At 42.1% G+C, this 20,851-nt stretch overlaps 1 protein-coding gene across 1 annotated transcript; it reads left to right on the plus strand.

Annotated features, from left to right (window-relative positions):
- Positions 1-418: 418 nt before the first annotated feature.
- Positions 419-14,145, plus strand: LOC143340208 (uncharacterized). The gene is made up of 2 exons (XM_076761888.1): positions 419-10,879; positions 10,916-14,145. Exon 1 carries the CDS (start codon positions 1,760-1,762, stop codon positions 4,907-4,909), a length of 3,150 nt encoding a protein of 1,049 aa, XP_076618003.1. The 5' UTR covers positions 419-1,759; the 3' UTR covers positions 4,910-10,879; positions 10,916-14,145.
- The last annotated feature ends 6,706 nt before the right edge of the window (positions 14,146-20,851 follow it).

A 20,851-nucleotide genomic window follows, 5' to 3' on the forward strand; every position in this document is an offset into this window, starting at 1 on the left:
GCAGTGTAAGTTGAAGGGAGACAAATGTTATTCTGGTAAGCCGAAGAAGGGATGGGGACACTCTCGAGACAAAGACGGACGAAACACGAGGGGGAAAGGTTGAACGGAGAAAGTCCCAGCGGACGACTGACATTAAGAACGGCGAAGGAGGGAAACACGAGGAGAAGGTTGGAGTAGGTGCACCAAGGTGGGAAAGAGAGAGCGAAATGGTTGTTTAGAGAGGAGAAGGGGGAGAAGTCGGTGGAAAGGAGAGAGAGTCGGGGACGTTAGAAAGAGCCAGTGCCAGAGCAAGCAAGTGTCGGCAGGGAGGGGGCGGTGGCGAAGGCGCTTGGAAGGTAGGGGGAGAGCAGTGCCTTGGCGCGAGCCCGAGGACTCGAAACTCCGGAATTCCAACCGACAGAACAGTGCCGGCGGTCGTACGACGCGGGTCTCGAGAGTGTGTGAACAGGATAGAGTGAGAGAGCGAGCAATCGCGGAGGAAAGAGGGGCGAGGCGGAAGAGAGGGGAGAGGGACACGAGGTTGTAGACGAACGCTAGAGCTATTTACAATCGCAATTCGAAGGATAAACCGCTTGCTTGTCTCGTGCCCGCGCGCGTCGTAGCGCAGTTCTGTGTTCCTCGAGGTGCCGAATTTCAAACGCGCGAAACACCACGATACTCGATATACCATAGAATCCACGGTTTGGGGGACAGAGGCTACTCGCGGAAAGTGGCGGAATGGACACGAATACCAGTGAGAAAAGTGAAAAGTGATCGATCGTGATGACCAATGGTTCGAAAACGAAGAGTCACAGTTACCGTTGGACCGCGTGAATCCGTTCGTCGGGGAGTCGATCGAACCATCGGGAACGAGTGACGGGTAAATCGAGCGGATCGTTTCAACATGTAAATCGCACGCGCCTGTCACCTTCGTTTAATTTTTTTTTCCTTTCGTTCCGTTGTTTATCCTGGGTTCGCCCCTTTGGTGAGTTTCGCCCCGGAGCACGAGAGTTCGTGGTTTCTTTTGGACACGGCGTCGGCGGACGCGCACCCTGTCGAAGCGGTTTGGAGCAGCCATCGACCATCGGACGGTTGTCTCGTCGTCGTCGGCACATCGTCGAGGCGAAGACGACGATATGCCGCACGCGGTGACACGCTCGACGTCGCACCAGCTGGAGCGCTCGAGGTTAATCTGGACTTTCGTGACTGGCGTACGTGCGATCATATGATAAATGTAGAACACGTTTTGCCCCGCCTTTTTTTCTTTTTTCCGTTCTTTTCATTTTCGTTCGGTCTCCCCCCGCCCCCTTTCGCAGCACCTCGTCTAGCCAAAGTTCTCTCTAACGACGTATCTCACGTGACTCCTGTTTCGCGCGTCTTTCGAGGCATCGTCCATGTGCTGCACGCGAGGAAACCCACATCGGCGGTCGTCGACGGCTGAAAGGAGGGAGGCGCGAGACGTCGCGACCTGACGCGCGTGTTTCCCCGCGACCCGGTCGAACGTTTACGAGAGTTCTGGTGCCCCGTTCACGGAGATCGGGAATAGTGAAACAGAGCAAACGGACCGTCCCGCGATACCTGGAGGAACAGACTGTTATCGGGACTTGGTGCGCGCGCGAGCGCGTGTACGCGCGCGTATGTGCGTTGAATATTCGGTTGTGCGAGGTGCGCGTCGCTTATCTCTGTCCCTTGTGTAACGGACAAGTGCTGTGCTCGGGGGAAGAGACCGCGTCGTCGTCTATGCGAAAGAAAGAGATAAGAGTAGCGACCGATAGACAATATGAGTGAGATGACGAGTGTCGAGCAGCAGCAACAACAGCAACAGTACGTGGGCAGCAGTTCGAATCCGGAGCATCATTGCAAGGACTGCGGCCTCTACTTCGAGAGCGACAAGAGTCTCGAGGTGCACCTGCGATACCACCAGGAGAACCTGCTAAGTCAGTGGGCGAGCCAGGCGCAGCAGGAGGAGAGTAACAACAATAACAGTAAGGCAGGCAATCACAACAGCCACGTGGGCGTTAAACGCGAGAGCGTGACCGCGCCGGCGGACTCGAGCGAGTCGTCCTCGAGGCCGCCCTCCAAAGATCCAACGTCCTCTCAGCAACAGCAGCAGCAACAGCCGCCGCAGCAGCAACAGCCTGCCGGACAAAGTTACAATCATTTCCAGACGCCGATGTTCGGCGAGGCCAACTATTTTATGCAGAACGAACCGGCCTATATCCTGCCCCATCATTACTCACCGCCGCCAGACGATACGCAGAACAATGGCGGTGGTAGTGGTGGCGGCGGAAGTTATTCGCGCTACCACCCGTATCAGCATCAGCAACACTTTCCACCGGAACGAACCAGCTCCGTCAGTTCCACCAGCCCGAGGAGCCCTCCTATACACTGTGACAAATGCGGTGCGGTGTACGAGGACGCGAATCAGCTGGGCGAACACGTGAGAACGAGCCACTCGAACTCGCCCGGAGGATACCCTGGGCAGCATCAATATCAACAATTGGGTAGCAGCCCTCAACAGCAGAGTCAGCAGCAGCAACAGATGCACGCGTCTCCGCCCCAGTCCAGCCAGCAGCAGCAACAACAGCAGCAGCAATCCGGCTACGACTACAATAGCGGGCAACCCTCGAAGTCGGAGGTGAAGCAGGAACCGGAGGAACAGGCCGAGATTCTCGATCTGGATTCTCACAAGGTTCAGACTCACAGGTACGAGGAGGAACTGATGAGGCTGCATCAGCAGCAACAACAGGAGCTGCAGATGCAGTTGCATCAGCAGCAAGTGTTGCAACAGCAGCACCAGCAGCAGCAAAGAGCAGGATCGCATTCGGTGAGTTCTATGCTGGGTTGGCCACCGGCCGCCCAGCCTCATGATTATCACCCCGGGTTATCGCCAATGGGCCCCATGGACAGTGTTTCGCCGCTCCCAGATCAGGGGCAGTTCATGCGTGGGCAACACATGCCCGTCGAACCGCCGCGACATCCAGGCTCGCCTATCATTACGAGCACGCAACCGATGCCCGGCCACCAGATCCCCGGAGGTCTGTTGCAACAACCGCCCAAGCCTCCGCCGATAGCCAATCAATCGTGGAAAAGTAACGAGGCGCGGCGACCAAAGACCTACAACTGCACCGCGTGCAACAAGTGGTTCACCAGCTCGGGCCATCTGAAAAGGCACTACAACACGACGTTGCACAAGAACGCGGTGAAGCAGAGCAATCAACCGGATCCTGCCAACATGCCGATCAGCGCTCATCATCATCCGGGTAGAGATAACCATTCCGGCGGCAGGAGCGGGGGATCGTCGAGATCGCCAGAATTATCTTCTTCCGGGAGTCCCCCAAACTTGATGGCAGGTCCTTCGGGCGAGGCGGCGAGGGGCCTGCTGCACACGCCCACCACCACCAGTCTCTTCAGCAACAACAATTCCAACAACAGCAACAGCAGCAGCAGCAGCGAATCTTCGGCGGCGGCGGCGGCGGCCCTAACGCAACAACAGCAGCCTTCGGCGGTCCACTTGGGCTCCACAATGGTACCGCCGCTCAATTCGCCGGCCCAGTCCCCAATGGCGGGCCACCATCAGCAACAAATGGGTTCCCCGTCCCCCCAGTTGGGCCACCATCAGCAGCAGCAACAGCAGCAGCAGCTCCATCACCTGCCAATGGGTTCGCCATCGGGCCAACTTCCGGTCCACCATCCCATGAGTTCGCCCATGTCGCCCATGCACCCGCCGCCGGCGCCCCACCTGAATTCTCCTTCGCCAATGGGCTCGTCCCACCCGCACCACATGAGTTCGCCGTCTCCCATAACGCCGGGCTCGGTCCACCCAGCAATGGCTTCGCCCACGGCGATGGGGGGTACTACGATGCCTCATCAGCCGTACCCAAACGCCTTGCCCCCCCACGTTACAACTACTACCAACATCCCGGGCCTGCTGGAGTCTATCACCATCCAGCTAACTACTACTGGTAATGAGATGCCTATGACGATCTCTGGGCAACACCAGCAGCAGCAACAACAACGACAGCAGCAGCAACTCCACCAGCAGCAGCAGACTCAGGATGTTTTACCCGGTTTTGGGACCTTCAGCAACCATCAGAGGACCCTGCCAAGTTTCACGCAATTCAACGTTACCGGGTTCTTAATTGGCCAGAATCAACCACAGGCCGTTAACGTGGGGGGGCTAAGTCCGGAGGAGAACGCATCTCCTCAAGATAGATCGTTCGAATCGCCTGGATCGACGTACGATCCCTACAGAAGTTCGCCGCCTCGATACGAGTCCCTCACCAACATGGACGCTGACATGATGCCAAACACCGACGGCATGATCATCAAGCAGTACGAGATCCAAACCCACCATCTGCCCCATCCGCTTCAGCATTCGCGGGACAACCTCGAGGCGAACAATAATCTGCCGCAGATGATTCAGGCAAAGGAGGAGCTGAATCCGAACATCGGTAGACAATACGCGAAGGATCACAAATCGAAGATCGCCGCGGTGATCACGAAGGAGCATCAGGTGACCAGCACGAACACCGGCTCGCACTACATCTCGCAGGACGGCTTTCACAAGTGCATCGAGTGCGACAAGGTATTCAACAAGGCTTGCTACCTGACGCAACACAACAAGAGCTTCCACTCCGGCGACAAGCCGTTCAAATGCAATCAGTGCGGCAAGAGGTTCCCCCTCGAGTACCTGCACGCGGAGCACCTGCAGAAGCACGCAGGCGACAAGCCGTACAAGTGCGAAACATGTCCGAAGCAGTTCAACCACAAAACCGACCTCAGGCGGCACATGTGCCTCCACACTGGCCAAAAGCCGTACGCCTGTGATAATTGCGGCAAGGGATTCATCAGGAAGGACCACATGATGAAGCATCTCGAGACGCACAAAAAAAAATCCAACAACCACAACGTCCATCTGCGGGCGTGATTCCAGAAGTTCGACCATGCCACGGTCCTCGTGATTGTTCGTTCGAAAGGTGAGACCGTAAAAACGTGCGACATTGCAATCCGAACTTCGCGTTTCATCGATCAGAGACACTGGTACTCGAGTGCACAAACCGTTCGATCGTGATCAAATTTGTATTTATTATATAGTTCTCGGTTAAGGCATCCTTTTAATATCTCTGTCGTCCAAGTTTCCTCTCCCCCCCCTTGAATCCGCCTGAAATATTCTCTCTTCCATCGATTCAGAACGACGAGAGAACACACGCATACTTTCGTTTGTACAAAGGAGAAAAATGACGTTACGTTTGTTTCTTCCAAGCGATCGATCGTCGTTCTTCAGAGCCAGAGTATCGCGCGGACTCGTCGGTGCTCGGAAGGATATTCGTTTTTTGCTCAACGGTGTAATATTTATTTGACCCTCGACTCCCGGGATCAGCGAATCGAGATATTCAGCACGTCCCGACGAGCAGATTCGATGGTCTGTGCGCGTTTAGAACCCTGACGCGCAGCGAGTTTGTTCGATTATTTTTTTTTTTTTTCGAACCGTGATTCTCGCGTGGACATCTCGCGGGTCGCGATACGCGGAGTCGATCGAGAAACGTCGACGAGAGAACCTTTTTCCGTTCTCGCGTCGGCGTGCTCGACTCCGCGGATCGCGACTTCCCACCGGTTTCCGTCGAAAAATCGCGCGCGCTCGAACACGATAATAACTCTGAAAAACGCGCAATCTGGAAGAGACTTCCTAATGCGACGTCGAACCTTCGAAGCTTATCGATTGTACAAAATATGTTAAATGTATAGGCGTATAATTATTCTAATTATCATCATTGTAATTATCGAACTCAATTGAATATCGTCTAGAAAGTGATTACGATTCATAATACTCGTATTTTATAGCGTATATAGCATACTTTATCGAGGGAAAAAAAACGAGAGGAAAAAAATAAATAATCACGGTCGATATATAGGTAATCGCGAAAGGACGCGGGAAATTTCGATTCGCGAGAATTTCTATTCGTGCGACGGTGTGTTTCGCGGCAACATATTCTATGACTCGTTTCGTGTGTTTCCTTTTCTTCGGAACGCGAGAGGAGAACTAAAATTTGAAATCTCTCGAAACGATTACATTCCTTGCAATTTCGTACATTCCGATTTCCGAGGAACGCGACCGTCGTCGGATAAATTTTCGCGGCCCAGTATTTTCCGTTTCTTTTTTCTTTCTTTTTTTTTTCTAAATTTTAAGATAGCCTAAGTTCCGAATAGTACGTCGCCCGGATCGAATCTTGCTCGTGTCTCGACGTTCTCGTACATATCGAAATCGTTTCACCGCGAAATTCAGTTTTCCCCGCGGTGACGTTCGTTTCAATCGCGGAATATCGGGGCGAACGTGTCGCGATTGATTACGGGCATAATTCGTTGGATCGATTAATAATCATTCCGAGGTTCCGTTGAACGCGGTGTCTCTAATTGCGCAGCACGATCAATTAATGCCCGATTAATTGCCCGCGGAGCGCGAAATGAGCCGATCAACGAGGCTCGGATCGAGTCTCGCCTTTCTCGCGACACGAGCGAATTTCCCTTCGAGCTAGACACAGCTCACCAAACACACACACACACATTGACACAAAATAAACGTTGACCTCGCCGTGACAAAATATATACACTTCACGCATAACTATTTCCGTTGATCGTCGTTTAATCGATTGGAGTTAGGCGTTTGTAATAGTTGTTGAAACGCGATTATTTTTCGAATGACTTCCGTTCGTTTGTTATTGTTGTCAGAATGTTGTCTTTCCTGTCACAAGTTGAATCGTTTCATTGTTTTCTTAAATAATTTGACAAAAAACGTAATCGTTTTTCTACTGTTTTCTGTTTTCTTCTTTTTAAATGATTTGCCGACGTTTAACGATACCGCTCGAAATAATTCGAGAACGTTGGAATTTCGTATCGCGTGTATCGTTTCGGATCTGTTAATTCTCCAACTATTTCGAGCGGCACGGCGAAAAAAAAAAATTGTACATATAAATCGAACGCGATTCCAATGTACTCGCGCGACGAGACACATCGGAACACGCACACACGTACACGTATATGCACACGCACACGTCTGCACATACGACGTCCTTTCACGAGTTTCCTTTTCTTTTTTTTTTTAGTTGTTTCGTATAAATGTGACAGAAATAAATACGTGAAAGCGAGAGGAGATGAGAGAAAAAAAAAAGACGATAAATTATATAGCACTCTTGCCATTTTTACTACGTAATATGACACCCAGAACAGACTACCTCAGAGTTCAGGAATTTAACGATGAATGAAAGGAAGAAAGAAAAGATGAAAGAGCCAATGCAATAATAATAATGTTATTAAAAAGTGAAAAAAAAAGATGAAGAATGAAATGTAGCTGAGCGCGCAACCGCGCGGGCGGAACGACTTACTTCATTGCATTCCTTGTTTTTTTCGCGCTTCGAACGAGAATTCGATAAAAGTCGATGCCCGTATGATTTGTCGCGGAATAAAGTAGAATTTGCAGGTAACGTTCGATTATTTCGTATCCGGTAAATTTTATATTCGTTTCTTCGATTGGTCGTCGAATAAATACAAGAGAGATAAATAAAGGACGTTCTTTTTTCCATTTTTCTGTCGCCACAAGAGTTCCTCGAGTCGCCCGGCGGTCGCGAAGCGCGCGTAATAGAACATTATACATATAGAATCTAATATAAACGAAGAATAAAGAAAAAAAAAAAAATGAGCGACGAGCGAGAAGCGTGAGACGATAAAACGAGAGGAGGGCTCTAGAGATGGATGTACGTTTTAGAGACATATCAAACAGTATTACTGTACACTCAGTTTTTATTATTAGGTAATTGTAAAGTTAACGGAGAGAAAAAAAAAAGGAGGGAAGGGATGGAAAGTAGCGACTCGCCCGATCGACGGGGAGCGAGACTGCGAGCGAACGATCGAGAATCAACATATTTCCGATAATCATATCATTGTCAGGATCAATTCGTCTTGCGAAATGCGTTCGGGCAGAGAAAAAAACGGCGCGCGTGAAGCGTGCGGTTCGCACGGCGGCCGGTAAAATTAGCGATGCAGAGATAATGCAAAACGAAAAGTAAAGATTAACGCGTTTTTTTTTTTTCGTTCATTCGATCAATTCGATGAAAGTGAGAGAAAGAAAGGAAGAGAATGAGTGAGAGAGAGAGGCGAAGGATGATAAGATATTTGTAGAGTTAAAGATCGCGTTACAAAATCAATAATGATACATTTTGGGCATTTATCAGCGAAATATACGACGGTGATTTCGCGAACGACGACGAAGCGGCGAGATAGTTTTCCATTTTTTTTTTTTTTTTTATTGTAGATTTGTTTCTAGACGACAACGCGCGTTACACTTGTTTCTTGTATTATTAATATTATTATTGTATTATGAATATTATTATAATTATTACAATTATTATTATTATTATTATTACGAAAGACGCGCATCGTTGGTATTTTTTCACTCGTTCCGTGGGCGCGTTTTTAAGGCGCGACAGAATGTTTGTAATTGTAAAATAATTGTTCCAGCACGCGAGTGCAAAATTATTATTATTATATATATATTATATATATATATATATAAATATAGATACATATGTGTATATGTATACACACGGTACCAAACTGTCGTTGGTTGTGCCAAAAACAAGAAAAAAAAAGAAAGATGACGAGATGTAATAGAACCTTGTGTGCTTCCCCTCACGTGTGATTCTAATTTCGCGGGCATTTCACAGAAAGAGAAGAGAGAGAAATCTATGAAAAAAAAGATTATAAATAATAATTCACGAGCGCTAGAGTGAGTGAGAAACGGATTCAGGTGTACGCGCGCGAGTGATAGAGGGGTGAGAAATAAAACAGGTAACGAAAGAAAGGGAAAGTCGATGGAATTCTTATCCGGTAACAGCAAAGTATTTCCGTGCACGCCCATTCCTCGTTTTGTGCCATAATAATGTGCGTCGATGAAAATTTGTAAGCGGCCGAGCATGTATGCGTGACAGTGTGTGAGAAATTTCGTATGGGAGAGAGCAAGAGTCGAATATATATATATACATATAGTATATATTATATGTATACAAAATATACAGTAACGTGCGACGGAAATAGAGAGAAGGCGAGACGGAATGAGATTTTTCGAGTATAATCGTGCGACGATCTTTGGTCTGTTCGTAAGAGAATAGGCGCGCGAAGCGAAAATACCCGAACACGTGTAACATTTTAGTTGCGACGACACGCGGTTTCTGTTCCTCCTTTTTTTTTTTTTTTGTGTACATGTTTTTCCTTCTCGTAATTGCGATACACAGCCGACGTTAAACATAAGACGAACGAGAGAGAAGGTTAAGAGATGAAAGAGAGAACCTATGAAGACGAAGATAAAGTATAATATTTACGACCTGTATTATTTTATACGCGTTTAATTTTGTTTTTATAAATATATTTTATTTCCCAAACAATCACGGCCTCCTTATTTTTCTTTTCTCGTTTAACAATTTCCTTTCTCGCAACGCGTTTCAAATTTAAAGTCTTTGATGGGTTGTTCTGTTAAATTAATTCCTACGTGTCTATCGACTTAACGGGTATTTATGTTTTTTTTATATTTTTCGTGTAATCGCTCGAGTCGATATTTGAAGGTAATAGCAGAAATATCTATATATTAATTTGAACATATCTCTGCAAAATGTTTAGATTTTTAGGCGAGACAATATTGAGATCTATAGACACAGATTTAAGTGTTTTAAAATCTTAAAATCACTTTACCTTTTGTAATAGAAAGTTTAATAAAGCAAAAAGGAGGTTTGTTTCCAAAGTAGTGCTTGAAATAATCTGTAAAACGAAATCAAGTTTTAGTAAGTGGCATTCCTATTGTCTTTGATAGAACTTAATTCAGTAATTGCATTTCTTTCCTATTTAAAACCATATTCTACTTTTCGAAATACAATTTTGTGAAGGTTCAAAGAAAAATTCAATTTTAATCCATGCATTTTCTTTTGCAAAAAGCAGATATATTTTTTCACGAATAATTCTACCAACCTTTTAATCTGCTCAAATATGATCGAGCACGAGAAACAATATTATTCTAAAATATATGTTGATTCCCATTAATAAATAACACCTGGGCATTTACGTGACCGACGCGTTGTTTGTCGATTAATTAAATAAATTTTGACAGTTATTCGCCGCCTGGGACTTTGACGTTCGCGACCAAAGTCGCGTGCGTATTATTCGAGAAAGCGCGTGTTATTCGCGGGTTCGGTTTTGTCGGTTGATTTCTTTAATGGCGGATTGCACGATGGCGCGTGACTCCGCGAAAAATTACTGATCGCGACGGGGCTGAATCGTTCGCGCGTCATCACCCTGTCCAGCAGGATTTCGTCGGTGTACACGCCCCCGCCGTGCCTCCCTCTTAACCCCCTCGCAATATTCCTCCCCCGTACGCCAGCCTCTCGTCGCGCACTCATAACCTTGGGCATTCTGTAATTTAGTAAATTGTTGCGGACTGGGCGAAAGGAATCGCTCGATTCGCGAACGCCTTCGACGAAGAACTCGGGACAGCGACGATAATGGCGGGCTTCCACGGTGCATGATCGCGTCTGCCGGGGAATTCGTTTCGCCATCATCGTTTCTCGCGATACCCGTAAACGCAGCCACGTCAAACTCATTTCGTACCCGAAGGGCCAATTTTCGCTTTGCTACTATGTCTCGAAAATGTTTTTACGGCCCCTTAACAGTCATTTCGGAGTCTCAGAGACGGGCAGAATCAACAGATGACTGATAGAAACTTTGCACAACGATCTATTCTCGAGATACGTACGAGAGAACAGTTGTTTAAGAGTAATTTTCATTGATAAATTATCTGGATTAAAGTAGTAATTCGCATTGGTTTGTGCAAACATCAAAATGTTAAACATTTCAATCGGTTAATTTTGATTTCATAGATTTTAAAAAAGCTGAGAATGAAACTTTTATGGATACGGTTTTGCAGTTTGACATACCTGCACTAAAGCTCAAGAAACTCAACGGAAAATATTATAATATTTTATTCGTGTTTTATCTGTAATTGATCAGTGAGCTCCAAATTACTCGTACAATTTATTTATTCATAAACAAACACGTCGAACATTGTTTTTGACTCTCTTCAGGTAGAATAGAACAAGAATAGAGGAACAGATGTTGAAACGCGAAGATTGAATCATTTATATAGACTGAAACAGAAGAAAAGGTAAAAAGATTATGTCGAAAACCATCCAGTTATTACACAAATTTTTTCCTTCAGCCCCTAATCTAGTGTTTTACAAACTTCATCTTCTCGACCCCTTTAATAAAGGAGAAATTTTGGTAGATCACCTTGAGTAAAATTATATTAATTTTTACATATATTTCAAAACTTTCCTACAGAAAATACATTCATCTAATAATGTTTACTAAAGAAATGCACAAAAATAATTATAAATATATAATAAATTAATATTGTTCTTGAATTTAAATTGACACTACTGCAAACGAAAAATTTAACGAATATGTACAGTTAGAATCCATTTTTCTTCTTCAATGATAAATTAATTAAAGGGTAATGGGAATCTTTTATTAAAATCTTGGAATGTTGGTGAAACGGTTCACGAAAATTTTACAAGCCTAAATTTAAGGTCCAGCCAGTGAAAGAATTGATTTAAGAGACCTTCGCCGCCAATTATACTGTTGATGGGAATTCTTCCACCTTTTACTGCTTCAGCTGACAGATCAGAGTGTGACAGCATTCAATGAAAGTAGCCAAGGGACCGAAAGAGTGGGGGGCTTTCATTCTTGGAACCTCTTCCCCTAACCGACTCGATTCTTTCGCTGGCCGGGCTTTAATGAGATGTATCATCGGAAATTAAGTGGGGCTATTAGGCGTAACTCTGAATAATAGTAGTATCAGGTCCGATGTCACGTTTACTCCTTTCTGTATTTATACTTGAACCATATAACTCCACACCAACTATGAAAATAAGTAAATGTACAGCTTAAATGGTCTAACAAAATCATTTCTTTATGAATATCACAATTTTTTAATTCATTGTGACAATTGCAAATAAATAGACAGTACACTATCCTACTATTTCAGAGTTAATAAAACTGAATGATGACTATTAGACTTGAAATGGCCACTGTAAATTAAATCAAACGAGAATTTTAATGTTATAAATACATTTTGTTTTGAAACAGTTTCGAAGAATAATTAAAAAGCAATTATTTAATTCTACTCCAGGTGGTCCATCAAAAGTTTTCCTTCATCAAAGAAGTGAAATTAATTTACATACAAGTTAAAACAGACACAAAGGAAAAATTTTGTTCAGTAATTTGCTTAATAATGATCTTCAGCGTAATCTCTTCTATTTATTTTTTAATTCTATGCATTATATGTATCTGAAAAAGATTAAAAACAATGGTCAATGAGACGTTTGTGGTTAAATAAATTTCGAAAGTAATTATGCTCCCATCGATCAAATACAAAAACACCCTCGTGGAATGTTACTATATTTTCTGTGGCGTCTCTTGAGAGTCAATGGGAATCGCGTATGTCACAAAATTTGTAGAAAGCGCGGGAATCGAGGGAGCCACGTGTAAACGGCGCGAAGCGTTCGCGAATCGAAAGTTGCGCGGAGCAAAGATCGACGATCGTGGTTCGATTCGATAGAACGAATTGATATTCGCGAGATGGAGGACGTTCAACCGAACGCACGGAAAGCACCATCATCGACGTTCTCTTATATCGTCGCGTCGTTTGCAAATGTTTGCTCCGCGTACACGCGGCGTATCCCGCCATTGTTAGACTTAGGCAACATCTACCTGATGACGAAGCAATATATTGATGCGATCTACCTACGATTTATTAAGACGGCAGTGATGACGAGAAAGAACGCTGATAAGAGCTAAGAATGGAGACGGGGAAGTTTGGAAACGGAAGGTATTCGAACGGAAACAAAATAAATCGAGAGTAAGATGATGTTAGGTGTAGTCCACTATATTGTACTATGCGTCTCCTAGCTAAATTTTTATGTTTTCTAATTCGTTGTGAACGAATGTTTTTTGGTATAAATATATAAATAAATGAATCTATATATATATATATAAATATATTTAAATTTTAGGATATTAATTGTAAGTGGTAAGCCAATCAACGAGCCGTTGTCCACCGCCGCGTATCGACAACCATTGGGTAAATTTTTCAACGTTGACGCGTGAATCGTTGCGACAATCGAGATCTACGTAACAAGGAAGATGCATTTTTTGAATTTCTGGGGCAGTGTTCCGATCATCGACGCGCAAAAGAACTTCCGACACGCGATCGTTCGACGATGTCAGTCACACGAAACGCGTAATTTTCTACTAAATATATCGACGACAATGACCCATAGAAAATAGATAGAACCGATCGAAATTATTAAGATCGTTTCCCTCGAGCGACTCGATATTCAAATATTAAAAAGTCTCCCTCCATTTTTATCGAAACCAATTTGTGCGTCAAAACCTTTCTCCGCGCGGAAGAAATTCTATCGGTAGAATGTTTCCTCGTTCACGGAATTCAGCAGAGAGATCAGGATCAATGTTCATCTTGTAACCGCGAAAATGATAAAATACCGTTCAAGGTGAAATCTTTTCTGCGCTCGATCGTCGAATTCTGCGTCAAAGAGAAACAGCAACGTAATAATTCGCGTAATTCTACGATATACATATAAGATATATATTATATATATATATATAGCTCGTTACCGAGAAACGTCACCGAAAGCCATCCAATAGCGATTCGAAAACGGATCGATCCGTGCACAAAATCAGAAAAGAGAATGAATTAAATAGGAAGCATGAGACGACGTGATATTCTGCTGTCGGTTTTATTTATATAGAACGTCTATTTGTCCTTTCGAGAGGAGTTCACTGCCGCCACGAAACGAAAGGTAATAAAGGAAAAAAAAAAGGGAAGAAAGAAAATACGATAGAAAATGTGAAAACGATCGACTTATGTAGGCCCACGTGGATCCGCATACAGACACCCGTTTGTCCCGTGTATCTGTATACGCGTCGATACCGTGTTAATTACGTATTTGACGAATGCCATACACAAGTACCTCATGATACAAAACACATGTACAAATGTTCATACGTTTTCAGAATATTAGCTAATTAATAAATAATTAATATCCAGATTAGGACCTTCTCTGTGGATTTCTTCTCAATGGTTCTTCCCTATCCCACGATTTTCTCGATCCGAAACTATGTTTACTGACTCTGACGAACAGCGGGACAACAGACACAGTAAGTAATTTAAACGTGTTCGAGTATTTGGTTTTCATCTTTGCAACGTGAAGACGTTGATTTCCAGACGACCGGTTGCATGCAAAAAGCGTTATCTAAATATTAATTGATATTCAATCTTTTACAGTTTGTTGGTTATTGAAAGACTAGCTTGTATCCACTTAGAATCATTCGTTTACCATTGCAATAAAAATAGACATCTTAAATTTAATACAGATGGAAACTTAATAACAGTTACATAAAAAAAATCTTTGAACACAGCTGTAGAAAAGCTGCAATGTTTTCCAAACAATTCTTGAGAATGTTACGTTCGATGCTGAATGTTATTGCTCTCTGAAGCTTTACGTTAAAATTCAATAAAAAATCATACAGCATAAGGTGTGCGAAGATTTTTTTCGACCGATGGTGTACGATTCGCGGAACGATAGTTTATTCCATGGTTGCATTTAAACTCGTTTTCCCGATGCGCGTAACTCCGAGGAGGAGAGGAGAAAAAAGAATAACTTCGCCCCTTCTTATTCAGCCTCCCCTCTCGCATCCTGTGATAAATAGCAAGATTACGAGTCTACGTGTCGGCCAATGAACGATGCCTCCGGCTCGTGGACCATATGTTCCTCCAAGGCTGTGAGACCCTTTGCCCAAACTTGGGCCACGTTCACGCGTGAACCGACGACTCAGCCTTTAACAATTCGGCCGATTATCCGGTGAAATATATAAAACACATTTTTCACGCGGAACGAGATTAGAGGGATGAACGCGAAAGATTGCCTGTCATATTTCAGTATCGCTCTTGGACGAAAACTTTTGCATACATTTGTGTTTATTAACTGCGAAGGCGGAGCGGTCCTTTGGTAACCCGAAGAATAGCGAATGATTATGAGAGAATACGACCGTTGTGTGTATAATTTTATTACGCCAGTTAATGTTCGCGGTAATCCTTCCTTAGGTACTGGGAATTCATAAATTTTTATCCGCGCGGAACTTTATTTTCGAGTTATGGCGAAATCCTTGGTTTTAAATTACAGAGTGGCTTTTATTAATAACCTGGGTGGCAATAGTTACCGAGCAATGCTCGAAGACGTTTTTGTAACATAAAATGCTGTTTATGTTACGCTTTTAATTAATTATTTAAATGTAGAGGAACTGCACCAAAATCGGACCACTCAAGTTTTTCATTCATGCCTTTCTTGTTATCAAAAGGCGAATTAATTTTTCGATATTGATTGTTTTTGGATTTATGAACAAGCATCAACAATGATGATTTCGAGAAAGTAAATGCAATAAATGAGGTTATTTTGTCTCTCTAAAATTAATGTTAGTTGTACATATAATTTGTTGGCAAAAGATTGGTTATGGATTATGTTTTATGCAAACAAAGAAGTCACAGCTGCATGCATCCAGCAGTGACGAATAAAGCGTAGGAATTTTATATATTTTATTTTTTATTAATAAATGGTATTGCTACATTACCCATGGTTGCGTTTATTAAAAATCAAGAACAAATTTTTAAGAAAAATCGACAGGTCAATGCTGAAATTTTTCGGCGAAAAAAAAAAATGTCAAATCGCTCTGGAAAAATTATTTTCGGTTGTAGGGATCAATTACGATCGTTTTTGGTCAATACACATACCCTCGAAATCCTAACCAGTTTCGAGAAAAAAATTCCTTATCGAAAATATAATTTCTGGCCAAAAATGTTAGCCCAAAATTTCATGCGAATCTTTAAAACGTCATAACTCTTGAACGGATTGGACGATTTTCATGTTTAAAAAAGCAAACTACGCGTATTTTGATGGAGAATATGTACAAATCGCAAAAATATTCGAAAAGTTGGTCCTTGACCCCGCAAAATTAGAAAAACCTCATAAAAATGGTTCAATTTTTAAACAGCCATAACTCCCACAATAGTGAATATATTTCAATGAAACTTTTTTCTGAAGTAGAGCTCATGGGTACCTACAAAAAAGTATTAGACAACTTTTCTATAGGGCGTCAAACAAAATTACTAAAAGTCGAAAACGAATTTTTAAGAAAAATCGACAGGGTGCCTAAATTTTTCGACGAAATTGAAAAGTTTCAAATCGTTCTGAAAAAATTATTATTGGTTGTGGGGGTCAATTACAATAATTTTTGGTGAATAGACATACCCTCGAAATCCTAACCAGTGTCGAGAAAAAAATTCAATAAATTTTTCGGCGAAAATAAAAATTTCAAGACGTTTTAAAAAAATTAGTTTTAGCTAGGAGGGTCAATTACAATCATTTTTGGTCATTACATATATCCCCGAAATCCTAACCATATTCGAGAAAAAAATTCAATAAGTGGATAAATTTTTCAGCGAAAATGAAAAGTTTCAAATCGTTTCGGAAAAATTATTTTCGGTTGCAAGGGTCAATTACAATCATTTTTGGTCAATAGATATACTCCCAAAATCCTACACATGTTCGAGAAAAAAATTCCCTACCGAAAATATAATGCATGAAATCATCAAGTATCAAATATAAATAAATCTAAAAGAATACCAATTAATTTCTCGTCTAGTACCAACAAATTATACATACAACTAACAAAAGTAGCAAGTACTTAATTTATTGCATACATTGAAATTTATTTAGTTGTTGGAACATCGATAATACAAATAAAGAATATTTAAATTAATTAGGACACTAGTTATAGGTATCAGTTCAAGTACGAAGCACAATTAATCCTTTGAATGCAAGAGATTGCAAAAATTGGAATAAAACGTTGAACTCGAGATAGTGAAAGCCATTCAGTAATGGCAGCGATAACACAAATATCGACGTAATTAGAAATATATATATTCCTTTCAGATAAAAGTTTTGTGGAAAACAGTCTTTAAGTTGTCATTTTTAAAAGACTCGTCAAAACATCGCACTTAAAAATATTTTTCCAATCTCTCAATATCCAAACTGCAATCTGGTCGCCGACTTTTCCAAGTCGTCGCGTACGTCTACATTTCAAAGTATAATTTTTTTTAAACCCCGAAAAAGAAATTACTCTTGACCACTTCCGTTTGATTCGTGCGATGGAGAAATTCGATAGTCGTTAGCGCCAGAGTTTTCGTCGTCTCGTTCACGGGTTCCCTTAAATCAGAATCCCCCGCAGTTTCGGGCGTTCGATTCGGTTCACTGATGCGTATCCGGGGATTTTTCCCACAGCGAAGACAGCTGTCGTAATGAGTTGCATCCTCACGTCTCTGTTCCTCTTCGGCTCCAAGGTTTTATCTATCCGCTAGCTACCTTCGACGCGATCAGCGATCGTCGCATTTTTTCGGAAGAGGATACATGCCCTACGTGACAATACAGGTTCCCTCTTCCTTTATCGCGGCGTCTCTAAACGGAGGGGTGAGAGAACAGGCCCGACGAAATTTGAGAAACGAGCCCACAGCAGGGCATAAATCGTCCCGATAACGCGGATAACGGCCAGTCCGATCGGAATTCGCGATCCCAGCTGCTGGAATCGCCACTGAGGTGCTTCCTTCGTTTTCTTACTCGGACCTGGTTCGCTTTCTTTTGTCTGTGGAAGAATAGACACCCCCTAGTAATGGCCATTCGACTCTCCCATCGTGGGGGATTCGCAAACACTCCTGTATAAACGTTCCGTGTCTCTACGGAATATTTGAATTTAACCCTACGTCGCATTCGGAACCGGGCAAAATTTGATTCGAATAGTAGATAGTCAACGGGGACCAACGTTTAGCAATTTATTCGTTCGATCGATTTGTATTCGATCGTCGAATTTTATTCTAACAAACAACGGATGGGCTAATAATTTTTATCTAGACAAGAATTTTTTATTTCTTTTTATTTTTCTCGACAGACATTTTTGTATGATTATATACAGTCGGTGATTGAACTTGCAAAATAATTAGATCGTCCTATTAGTAAACATCACTCGCATAATATGTATTGCCTTAACACACTTTACAAGGACTGTTTTCATCCAGTTCTCATCAGTCACGTCAGAATAATGGTTTCTACAATCTTCTAAAAGTATTTCTTTGAAGAAAACAAATTAATTTTTAAAATACTTGATACTTTCCTTTCCTGAATGGGTGTTTATTCATTCATATATAAAACAAAATTTGTTCAATGAACTGATGTAATAGTATACTACAATGTATAATTGTATAATTATATTATATTTGTATAATTGTATATTTGTATAATACTATAATTTGTGTATTTGTATAACACTATAATGGATAATTTGTTGTCGATCTGCATGGATCATCGAAACAGTACATTTTTAATTACGTTGACTTTCCAATTCATTTTTTGGACAAAATGAACGTTATAATCTATAATTGTATTATGACAATTTATAAGTATGACAATGAGCAATCGATCGCGAAAATTCGAAGGACCTTTCGATTACGTTACAGGCTTGAAGTGGTTAACAGCAAACGCAAGCGTGGGGTAGGTCGTGCGCGAAGAAGGTTTCAGAACGATCCTCGCCAAAGTTTGTCGTGACACTTCCGGGGCAAAGGTCGAATCGAGGTGCCCTCGACGTATTATTGTATCATGCGCGAGTTTGGTTCGATCGTCCACGCCACTTCATCTCGAAAGAATGATGAGAAAAGGGAGGGAAACTTCGTTTGTACGACTCCCTTTTTCGAAACTCGATCGATAAATCTGTCGTTTCTTTCACGCGTTAGATCCTTTAATCCTTTTAACGTCCAAATAACCCAGTCGAAAAAATACCACTTGAACGAAAAATATTTCGGGGCTTAAACTTCTTTTACTATTATTAAGACGCCTATTAAATTTACAAATTATAGTTTTCTTATTTTAGTATCCGATTATTTAAGCAATCAAGTTGTTTGATTGTACTTGAGTTAATTGCTTCGATTCAAGTTTTCAAATTTATATTGATGCTATGTTATTTTATTTTCTAATTTCTTTTCCATTTAATATTATCGTTTCTCTTAAACGTTTGTAATATAAATTCACATTTCACATGTCACAGTTTATTCCAAAAATAATTCAAAACTGACTGTGCATTTGAACGAAAGAATTTTACAATGAATTCCCTTTCATAATAATTTAATTGACAACAGCGACGCTGGAACGAACCCTTCGTGCTCCAAAACGAAATCCCGAAATTCCAATCACATTGAAATTTATGTAACGCGCCGAAGAGTCAACCTCCGCCCTCTCCAAATAAAAAAAAAAAAGAAAAACGAAAAGAATAAGTAAGAACAGGGAAGAGTAATTGAACCGGCGTTCTTATCGGCTCCGCATCATCGTCATTACTTAATCTTATCTCGCCGCGGGGCGGGACCAGGCCGATCGATCGTAAATCATTCCGGTTTCGTGATTCGTCATCGTGCAGGCCACAGAATTATTCGAACGGATCCCACGCTACCGATGCATACTTTCGATTTTCCACGACCGGTGCACATTCGATTCGCGACTAATTGGTCCTTGCACGGTAGTCAGGAATCTCGAAAAACTGGTCAACAGTGTTTTCTTCAAACTAAAATCCCGATAAGGAACGAAGAATTTAACATTCACGAGCAACAGTTTAGCTGATTTGCATAAACGCTTCGACCTTCGGAACTAAAGAAGCTGGCAACGTTGTTGCAGAACTTTGCCGGTATTAAAATTTAACGTTCGATCGGTGCTCGTTATTAATATCATGCGATATGCAAAACGAGTCGAGTAATCGAAACGTTATTTAACAAATCGTTTCTCTTTTAAACGTTATTTAAAAAAGATCGACCAAACTTACTTCTATGAAACTCTTGCAACGAACGAAGTCTAATATTCGTTAACTTTTAAATAATATCACTATTTCTATTTTCTTTATTATAGCTTGAATTAATATCGAGGTCATAGGACATAAGAAATCCACTTATCAATGTGTTAGTATACTAACGATATGAAATCTATTTGACAAACTAAGTATTTTTGTTTATACGTTTAAAAGAAAACACACGTTAGATAATACAACAATTTTAAGTGGTCAAATTAGTTGACTCATTCCGTATTCGTATACTTTGAATCATCAACTGCGTGCTTCGTTTTAGTTGTCGGTAAAATATTATTCTTGCACGATAAAGAATACAGGGCGCTTCGTTTAAATATTATTCTCGACTCCAAATTTGAAGAATTCGATGGTCTTTATTCCAAACTAATTTCGAAAGTAGTTTTTCAGTTCCACAACCATTTTTATAAGCATAGATAGAAATGCTTTGTTAAAAATTATATTTATTTTACGTTTTCCAATCAATCGTAGATTTTTTCGTTAATTTAAATGAATCTCAGAGATAGTAAGATCAGCGTTTCGATCAACATTTTGAGTCTTGAGATCTCTGCGTGTCGCGTGAAAGGATTTCTTCGACTGTTGAGAGCCGGTTTGCATAACAGTTACATAGTACAAATAATAAGACGATTATCGGTCGATTGTTCGTTCGTGGAGGTTGGTGAAAGCGGCGGAGAAAGTTCAGGATAAGTGGCGGGCACGTTTGTAATACTTGACGAGAGACTGTTAAATTCATTGTTTCGAGTCGACCGTGTCGATATTCCTTCCCAGGGGAGAGGATCGCGAGTTTTACAAGGTCGTTGAGCAA

The sequence above is a fragment of the Colletes latitarsis genome, chromosome 3 (assembly GCF_051014445.1).
Source record: "Colletes latitarsis isolate SP2378_abdomen chromosome 3, iyColLati1, whole genome shotgun sequence".
Lineage (NCBI taxonomy): Eukaryota > Metazoa > Arthropoda > Insecta > Hymenoptera > Colletidae > Colletes > Colletes latitarsis.